Source organism: Gadus morhua, chromosome 1, assembly GCF_902167405.1.
Source record: "Gadus morhua chromosome 1, gadMor3.0, whole genome shotgun sequence".
NCBI classification, from domain to species: Eukaryota; Metazoa; Chordata; class Actinopteri; order Gadiformes; family Gadidae; genus Gadus; species Gadus morhua.
This window is the reverse complement of record NC_044048.1, coordinates 26,629,811-26,638,928: the sequence shown is the minus strand read 5'-3', so window position 1 is coordinate 26,638,928 and position 9,118 is coordinate 26,629,811. Positions and strand designations below refer to the sequence as shown.

Below are 9,118 nucleotides of genomic sequence, written 5' to 3'. Positions count from 1 at the left end.
TGAAACACTGTGCGCTTCAACCACACTTAAACTGCAATTCAAGCTTCACAATGGGTCATGCACCTTGCACCAGATGGTGCAAGGTTTCCCTAACATAGCATGCCGGCTAGTTGTGTGGATATGCACCCTCCCTGTAGCTGAACGCTAATGGAGCATGTGTTGGCTGATGGGTTAAGAGAGGGTGGACCACAGTGACATCTCCCATATGGACCAACATAACTCACATCATTGCGACACGGTGCGTGACTCAGGACTGCCTGCAGTTGTTAAAGTTCTCTTTGGATTCTTGCAAACCTCCAGCAGGGTTGGGGGGGGGGTTTGATTCCCTCCGGGGGGGGGGGGGGGGGGGGGGGGGGGGGGGGCACCCAAACAGAGGATGCATGCGTGCGAGGAGAGATGATGGGCTGACCTTTATGGACGGTCATGTCCATCCAGCCCAAGCCTTCTTGCTGCAGTCCGTTCATGTCCTGGGTGAAGGGGTACCCGGCCTGCTGGCCCGCCTCGATGAAGGCCTGGTGGAGGGGGTGGTTGGTCTTCCCTCTGGAGACGCGCAGGGGTCCGCTTCCTCCCCGATACCTGCCACAGCGAACGGCACAAGGGCTCAGGTCACGTTTCAGATCTTAAAACATATGCAGGGTTATTGCAACGACAGGAGCAATAACCGAATCAGAAACCGGAATTGTATGTGCCAAACATAATTTTTTTGCTCTACAAATAGACCGATGGCTGAAACAGAAGGTTCTGTAGGTTTACGTTTGACAGCAGTTATGGTTAAGGCCCATCTTGCTGAAGGATGCCTACAATTATTAGACAGATATTCAGCAGATATACAGGCAGAAATTGGGGTTTGAACCCAGAAACGTTCAGGAGGGAAGAAAACAACTACAAAGTAACTACAAGACTGTCCTACCAGTTTCTTCATATATATATATATATATATATATATATATAAATATATACATAAATATATTAGATGGGCTTTGTCTGCCTTTAACAACAGGCGAGCGGAGAGAGACAGGAAGGTACGTTGAAGGCGACAGGGAAGGAAAGAACCGCCGGTCTGAATCCAACCCTTTCCTTTAAAAGGCATATCACCTACGTGCTCAGCGCATTAGCGAGCTGAGCCCACCGACCACCACCAGCTTTTCTAAAGGTAATTTTAACCCGGTCACTGACAGTACCGGTCCTCTCCCAGTTCGTGGCTCTGGGCCTTCCTGAAGTAGGGCAGGCAGTGCTGGTAGTCCCAGCCCTGGGCGCCCTCCCTCTGCCAGCGGTCGTAGTCCTCGGCGTGGCCCCGGATGTACACCATGGCGTTGAGCGACGACGACCCTCCCCACACCCGGCCCCGGGGCCAGTACATGACCCGCTCGTCCATGTGGGCCTGGGGTAAGGTGTGGTAGTGCCAGTTGTACCTGGGAAAGGGGGGGGGGAACGAAAAACAAAGTGTCTTCAGGATAGTTGGGATCTTAATGCAAAGACTGGCGTATTCTAAAAGCAGTGACGATTCACCGTGAAGTTCTGCTCACACACTGCCACAAGAAGCTCTTTAGCTTCCTGTAGCTAGTGCATGGGTGAAGCATTTGTAAATAAACGCCCGTTTAACCCGGCATCGTACTTATCATCGCAGAGGTTGTAGGTCAGGGCCGCAGGCATGTGAATCTTCCAGGATAGCCGCACGCTGCCTAGCAACATGTCTTTAGGCCCCGCCTCCAGCAACAAGACCGACTCATGGGCGTCCTCGCTGAGGCGATTGGCCAGGACGCAGCCCGCCGACCCAGCCCCCACGATGACGTAGCTGTACGACGGCGTGTTTTGATTGGCCGCCGTCGACGCGGAGGAGTGGCGCGCGGACCTGGCGTTGAAGGTGGCGCCGCGGGGGAGGGCAGAGAAAAGAGAGGGCAGCCAGGTGCAGATCCCCCGGCCATCCCCCAAGACCCTCCTGGTGATCCGGGCCCCCATCAAGTGGGCGCCGGCTCTGGCTAACGGGGCCAAACACAGCATCCTCGCTCTGGAAGGGCAGTCTTCATTCACTGGTCACGGCTTAGCAGCGTTGAAGAAAGAACATCAACAAAAACAAATTATGGGTTTGGAAAAGACACCACACAGACGCAAGGAGAGATTCTATCATTTTAGCTTTAGCCGCAAAAAGGATAGATTTTTTTTATTACATCTGATATGGTTTATTATGTAGTCTACTTGCTACAGGAAAGGGGGACTTCCAGGATGTGGATGACTTGAAGGGGCAAAATCAGACACATCCATGGGTTATATGCTGTAGTATAATTTGCAGATTGGTGCTTCAGCTCCCTGAAGCACCTTACATTCAAGCTCTCAGCCCCACAACAGTTTGAATGAAGCCTAAATAAAAGTGGTCACCTCTTTAAACAAAACAAAAGAATGACTGAATTTTTTCAAGGGGGCTGGAATTAGAAACAAACAACAAAGCTAAAGTCACAAATCAGAGAAGATGAAATAGACTTTCTCCGAAAGAAGCTGAAATTCAGTCATTCGATCACAGTATTTCGATTTTAAAAGGTTACACAATGAAGGTATTTTATTTCCCCTTTGTTTCTTATAACACCTGACCAAGTGCCAAAAATACAATATGCAGCCTTAAACCATGGTGTAGTGGCATTTTTCGCATGTTTATTTTTATTTTACAATAACAAGTGGGATGGTAGGCTATAGGCTATTAAAATAAACGTATAGCAGGGAAGACACATTTGGGAAGGCTGTATAGCAACTTTGAGGTTAGAACAGTGCTATTTAGGTCAAGATCCATAAGTTGCAGAAATAGAAATCCTATATAAGCTTGTGTTACAACAGAGTGCAGGTCTACCTTGCGAGATGGACGATAAGTCAGTGGATGACAGTTTTTCGTTGTTGTTTTTCAAATGTAAGCATGCAACTAAAGCATCAAACTGCAATAATTGTGTTAAGAAATAAATGTCAGCATTCCATTTGACCGGTCCGTGTCCCGTTGAACCTCACAGAGCGCATTGCAATATTGCAACATTGTGCAAAACTCCGTATGGAGTATTGCAAGTGAGGAACAGCCTTTCAATATGTAATCGCTGATACTAACGCTAACTAAAGTTTCCTGTATTACGGTGCGCCAATCCATTATATTATTATTAGCATTGGAGTATCTACTTACTTTTACTGGCAGAATCGAAGTCGAGTACATTGACTATGGGCGGAGTTTAGTGAGTGGTGCGGACTATGTAACGGTCACACTTGTACGACACATCATCAGAACATGCATTATTCAATTCAAAGCATCTAGTGGCTTCTGTTTCTGACCCAGCTATTGTCACTTGCAGATGGTTCATTTGATGTATTTGAACTCACAATAGGCCTATAGGTTTCTATTTTTTATCTATTTATTGCAATGTGGATTTTTACCTTGATAACCCTATCCTGTGGTTTCATTGCCCAAGTGATGTCCCACGATATTGTAAGTTTATTTTGTATTATTGTGACAATAAGCTTTCTATTCTATTCTATTATGGTTACGATTTTTTTTATTATTAGTAGTAGTCTATGATATGCCTGTTAATATTAGTCTATAAGAATTCCTATTAATGTTTTGTTGTTGTGATATTAATGTAGAACTGTTTTTCTGATATGATCTTTCCACAGAAAGTCCACTGTTTTTCTTCCAGTAGGTTTCCTTCAAATATTGTTTGTTTATTTCTAGCCAGGATTAGCAGTAGTATTACATCCTTTAGTAGTGCATATCTCTGCAGTAGAACACATAGCTCTGTTTTCATTATCCTACATATGCTGGCTTTAGTATTAAAGCAGTCTCTGAACTCAGGAAACAGAATATTCACTCTTGAAAATGTAACTGATAATGTGGCAGGGCATTGAAAACTTTTAGTCCTACACTTTAAAAGCAATAAATTAAAGTTTATTCTAAATGAAAATAGTGAAATAATAAAATAGCACAAATGTACTCATGTAATAACAATGGAAATGGTGTCCATGCACTGTAGACAAATTGCCATCTTTTTCGCTGAACGCCTCCGCCAGCTTGCTGAAGAACCTGACGGTGGAGGAGTTGGTGGAGCTCAAAGAGCTCCACATAAAATGGGCTGTCAACGTGGATGGTAAGCTATTTCCCTCCAGCAATTGATATGTTCCTCCTTTTCACAAGGGACGTCCATTGTGTGGTAACTAACACCACCAATGCAATCCTTTGCGTTTGTTTCTTTTAAAGTGAGCAATAAGCACCTGACGGGCACTCGGATCCAAGTGGGCCTGAATTATTTCCTCTGTGAATACACCCCATCATTTGCCAACGCAAACCTCACTGGCTTAACACTGGTAGGTCTATCACATGCAACATGTGCTCACATTATGCCAGTACATGCTAAACAAACTAGTTTCCCTCCTTAGACTTAATCGATAGAGGGATGTTTTAGGAAAAGTCCTGGTTGGATTGAGTCACGGGTGGGAGGGTTATATTCCGTCTACACTTCGTAGTGAATCTCATTCTGAACCCAATCTTCGGCTGCAGTGAAACTCTTTCATTCTGAAGGTTTAACGGCATGCTCAGCTATGCAACAGCAAGAACAATCCTTCTTATGTTTTTGTCCCTCGCATATAGGCTACTCTGCTTACGATTGTGTTCTGTGTTTGTACAACAGCTGTGGTTTAAACTTATTGTACCTGCAAGACATGGGAATCCTCGTGTGGAAGCAGCCAATCTACCTTTTCCCCCCGTCGCCAATGGGGACCCCTACCTGACTGCTGAAGTGATGGAAGGTGTGTCAAGTAACGAAGTACAAATACTTCGTTACCTTACTTAAGTAGAAATTTTGGGTATTTATACTTTACTGGAGTAATTATTTTTCAGCCTACTTTTTACTTCTACTTCTTACATTTTCACGCACTTATCTGTAGTACTTTCTACTCCTTACTTTTAAAAAATGGCCTCGCTACTCCTATTTTATTTCGGCTTGTTTTTATTCCGCCGGCGTTCAAAAAAACACAAACAAAAAAAACCTATCCAGATAATTTGCGCCATCGGATAGAGTGAATTTGATTGGTTGGATGAGAATATAAACATATACCATTTTGACACCCTATTGGTTTATACGCGATCCATGGCACCTGTGCATGACCAGAGCCCGTCTTCATTCTCTGACATGACATAAATCGCGCCACATTCCAGCTACGAAATAGCAGACGTAGATGAGCGAAATGTCCCAACCAAGCACCAGTGACGAGGTTGGTAGCCAAGAAGACCAGCCAACCCTTCTACATCCCTGCCGTAGGCCTACCTGGAAGATTTTTTTGAAATGGTTGGATGCAAATACAACTCAGTTCTTACTCGTTACATCTTAAATTCCTGCAGCTAAGCTTGGACACATACATTTCCATTTCCAATAAAGGCTTTTGATTACATGCCTCTGAAGTTTGACTTTTTGCAAACATTCCAAATACTTACAGTATTGGAAATAGTCATCATATCTTCCGCTCCATGAAACACATGTTAATGCTCAGTAGTACACATATGGTTCTTTAATGGTAGAGATTATTCATAAACGCTTGCTATACATTTATTATCAATAATGACCTTCTGAATCCTCCAAATTTTTTCAACATTTTCAACAAGTGGGGCATGTGTGCTATAGAGGTGTGCTGTGTGTGTGTCACTAATTCACGGATGGGATAAATGCAGAGAACAAATTCCATGTGTGAGCATACTTGGCAGAAAAGATTATTGTAATAATAATAATAATACATAGGTTTTATATAGCGCTTTTCTCGGTACCCAAAGACGCTTTACAAAAACACAAAACAAAAAGGATACAAATGGACAGTAGTAATAATTACAACAATAATAACAGTAATAGTAATAGTAATTCTATAGGCCCCTATGGCACGGCCTAAGCTTTTGCCCTTAATGGTATTTTTTTCCCCTTGCATTACTTTTACTTTAATACTTTAAGTAGTTTTGAAACCAGTACTTTTATACTTTTACTTAAGTAAAAAGCTTGAGTTGATACTTCAACTTCTACAGAAGTATTTTTAAACGCTAGTATCTATACTTCTACTTGAGTAATGAATGTTAATACTTTTGACACCTCTAAGTGTGTGCAAGTGTGTGTGTGTGTGTGTCTGCGTGTGTATGTATGTGTGTGTGTCTGTGAGTGTGTGTGTGTATGTGTGTCTGTGTGTGTGTGTGTGTGTATGTGTTTGTGTGTCTGTGTGTCTGTGTGTGTTTATGTTTGTGTGTGTGTGTGTGTGTGTGTGTGTGTGTGTGTGTGTGTGTGTGTGTGTGTGTGTGTGCGCGTGCGTGTGTGTGTGTGTGTGTGTGTTTGTGCCCTTGCATTTGTACTTGTCTCTATTATGAATATTTAGCAGTCCATAAGAATTTGTCCAAGAAATAAAGAGTAATGTCCGTTTCAAATATATCTAAAGGAACTACAACGTATTCAGACTGTACCTCTGGTAAACACCAGACAGCAATTATCATCACTGAAATCACAGATGTGAAAGCAGGTGAGTTGCCATCTGCCATCTTTGATTTCAGTGCTGATGGAATAGGGGCCCAATCCCATTTCTACCCCTTACCCCTTCCCCTTACCCCCCCCCCCCTTGTTTTGAAGGGGTAAGGGGGAGGGGGATGGGGTAAGGGGTAGACATGGGATTGGGCCTAAAGCTAGATCATGCTGGAGTGTTCAGGCCCTGTATGCAAACACATAGTCAAGCTCAGTTTGATAAAAAGCCTCAGGACTCAACAGCATTAACACCGTACTTTTACCAACGGTATATATAGGGGAAGAGGGAATCTACAAGAAAGCTCAAACATGTTTTGTTGGTTTGGGTAAATGTACAAATAGCAATACATTCAGGACCACCAAAAATAAGGGGCATGAGAGGGCATCTATGTAGTTGGACAACTCATTGGAGCTAGTTTTCACTTCTCACAGTGCTGGTATGTTTGAGTAATGTATTTATAGAAATAAATGCAAATGTTTTACATCCAGAATATACATGCTGACACATTGTCCCCTCCCCCCCTCCCCCCATAGAATATTACAGTGCAGATATTGGTGAGTGTGTGCTTGTGAACCTGACATTTAAACACAGCAATGGAATAATGCAAATTCATTCAAAAATTATTAATTGATTCTCAACACATAATATTAGTGGAATAGTTTAAGATTTTATGATCAAGCATTATGTATGATCATCGGTTCTGCAGAATGACTCGGCAACATTTTGTTTCCTCTGTTTCCATTCTAGGTGAAACTCTTACAGAGCCTACAGGTGAGTAAATAACAGTGGCTGCACCTGAGCTTGCCACTTGGTGGTGCAAGTGAGGCTTTGGGCCTTTTGGGGGCATTATAGCGAATGAAGTGATGGCGATCTCGCTGTTTGGCGTGTTTTATATATATGCATTTATTTGTATTTTTGGGGGAGCCGATCAGAGCCATAATAAATATATATATATATACATTTATTGAAAGAACCCAGTTGGAGCGGGCATGAAGATGGGTACGAGTACACAACCATTCTGGTGGCTCTCTTTGGAGTGGTGCTGGCTGGCTCTGTCGTCCTTGGTTCATGTCTGATCCTTTGTAAGTAGTAAACCATGTGTTCCTTCATGAAAACAACCCAGTTTACTACATTTGTAGAAACATGCAGATTTTCACCAATTTAAATATGTAAATAATCGAAGTAAAAAGAAAAATATATATCTATATATATTTTCCACAGGTAAAGCCTACAAAGCGCACATCGTGGTGTCCGGGGACTTCAGCCTACTCCCGGCGTCCGGTGAGCCGCCCGTCTGTGTGCTGCTGGTGTACCCTGCTGAGTGCCCGGCCTTCCAGGCAGCGGTGGTGGCTCTGGCCGAGTTCCTCCAGGAGCACGGAGGCTTCAGTGTGGCCGTGGACCTCTGGCAGCAGGGACAGATAGCCGAGCTGGGCCCCATGCGCTGGGTGGCCGGTCAGGCCAAGGCTGCAGACAGAGTCCTGGTCGTCTGCCCCCAGGTACAATCTGTTACATTCATATGCATATTTAGAACTTTGTTCACACAAGCACAAATTGACAGGGTTTGATCTGGGTGCAGATGGATGCATGGATTCAGGGATGGAATATGAATAGACTAATAATTTACAATTTAGCCAGCAATGGTCCGACCTTGATCCATTTAATTTAATCTGGTGATTGTTGAGGCTACATCTGAATATGAAATTATAGGATGTTAGGTTAAGACACAGACCCTAAAGGGGAAACAACAGGGTAACGTCCACAATTGACATATGCTATGTCTGACATCATATCTGTATGAGGTATAATGTTCATTAATGTTTCATTGCAGACCATTAGCTGCCATTCCCACCATGGCTTTCTTGGACCCTCAGTACCGGCCTCTGCCAGTGACCTTTACCCGCTGGTTCTCAACATGGTGGCCAGCCATGCCAAGAACCCCAGTGAGTTGGCTCTGTTCTGGGCCGTGCAGTTAGGCAAGAGTCAGGATGACAGCCCTAGAAGACTCCCAGGGGAACTCACAGCCTGCAAGATGTTTTCTCTAACAAAGGACCTCCACATGCTGTGTAGAAGCCTCCATAACAAGAAACAGGACTCTTTGATTCAAAGAAGGCCACATATATTCTACAACGAAAAGAGCATGATGAAGCTGCATGAGGCAATAGGGCAGCTCACCGAGCACCAGTCTAGCATAACTGCAGAGCAAGAGCACTTTAATTCTGTAGTCGTCACTGTATAATAATGTATATATAATTGTTACTGTACTATTACATTTTATTTTGTACCTCGTAGCCTAGTATAAAACCAAAAAAATAAGTGATACGTATCCATAGATGGATATTAACTATTGTTAGTAGTTATATAATTGCTAAATATTCAAGGTTCTGCTGTTACTATGCTGTTATACTGTTTTTATATAAATGATAATCCACTAAATCTGTGTTGAAAACATTTAGAAATATATTTTACATTTCAAATATACATCAACATCAACAACAAAAACAACAACTGTACAATTTTATGTATTTGAACTAAATAAATTATGTTTGATAATTGGATGTCTATGTACTGAACGCTTCCCCCTGCTTTATAACATCAAGTATAAGTA

The 9,118-nt window shown here is 43.0% G+C and overlaps 2 protein-coding genes across 4 annotated transcripts in view; one reads left to right on the top strand and one right to left on the bottom strand.

The window, feature by feature from the left end:
• Positions 1-3,273, bottom strand: part of chdh (choline dehydrogenase) — an 8,963-nt gene extending 5,690 nt beyond the window's left edge. The window contains exons 1-4 of one of the 2 annotated variants that reach the window (XM_030366294.1): positions 3,158-3,273; positions 1,616-2,040; positions 1,182-1,412; positions 410-576 (exon numbers count right to left, since the gene is read on the bottom strand). In XM_030366294.1, the coding sequence (XP_030222154.1) occupies positions 410-576; positions 1,182-1,412; positions 1,616-2,001 (784 nt within the window). In that variant the 5' untranslated portion in view covers positions 2,002-2,040; positions 3,158-3,273. Of the gene's footprint in view, positions 1-409; positions 577-1,181; positions 1,413-1,615; positions 2,041-2,839; positions 3,109-3,157 lie in introns of those variants that run through there. The other variant, XM_030366212.1, reaches the window with a different exon arrangement.
• il17rb (interleukin 17 receptor B) lies at positions 3,257-9,068 on the top strand. Of its 2 annotated transcripts, XM_030366412.1 has the most exons (10): positions 3,258-3,457; positions 3,643-3,664; positions 3,999-4,112; positions 4,223-4,329; positions 4,653-4,770; positions 7,047-7,067; positions 7,261-7,284; positions 7,485-7,595; positions 7,735-8,009; positions 8,342-9,068. In XM_030366412.1, exons 1-10 carry the CDS (start codon positions 3,392-3,394, stop codon positions 8,747-8,749), a joined length of 1,266 nt encoding a protein of 421 aa, XP_030222272.1. In that variant the 5' UTR covers positions 3,258-3,391; the 3' UTR covers positions 8,750-9,068. The 2 variants fall into 2 exon arrangements, with proteins under 2 accessions (XP_030222364.1, XP_030222272.1); XM_030366504.1 differs by lacking the exon at positions 7,047-7,067 and having other exon boundaries at positions 3,257-3,457.
• The last annotated feature ends 50 nt before the right edge of the window (positions 9,069-9,118 follow it).

What these genes read in the sequence shown, in the direction of transcription:
- il17rb (XM_030366412.1), top strand. Translation starts at nt 3,392, where the DNA reads ATGTGGATTTTTACCTTGATAACCCTATCCTGTGGTTTCATTGCCCAA. An exon ending in AGTCCACTGTTTTTCTTCCA is followed by an intron (nt 3,665 to 3,998) that starts GTAGGTTTCCTT and finishes CATGCACTGTAG; the next exon opens with ACAAATTGCCATCTTTTTCG. An exon ending in GACTGCTGAAGTGATGGAAG is followed by an intron (nt 4,771 to 7,046) that starts GTGTGTCAAGTA and finishes CTCCCCCCATAG; the next exon opens with AATATTACAGTGCAGATATT.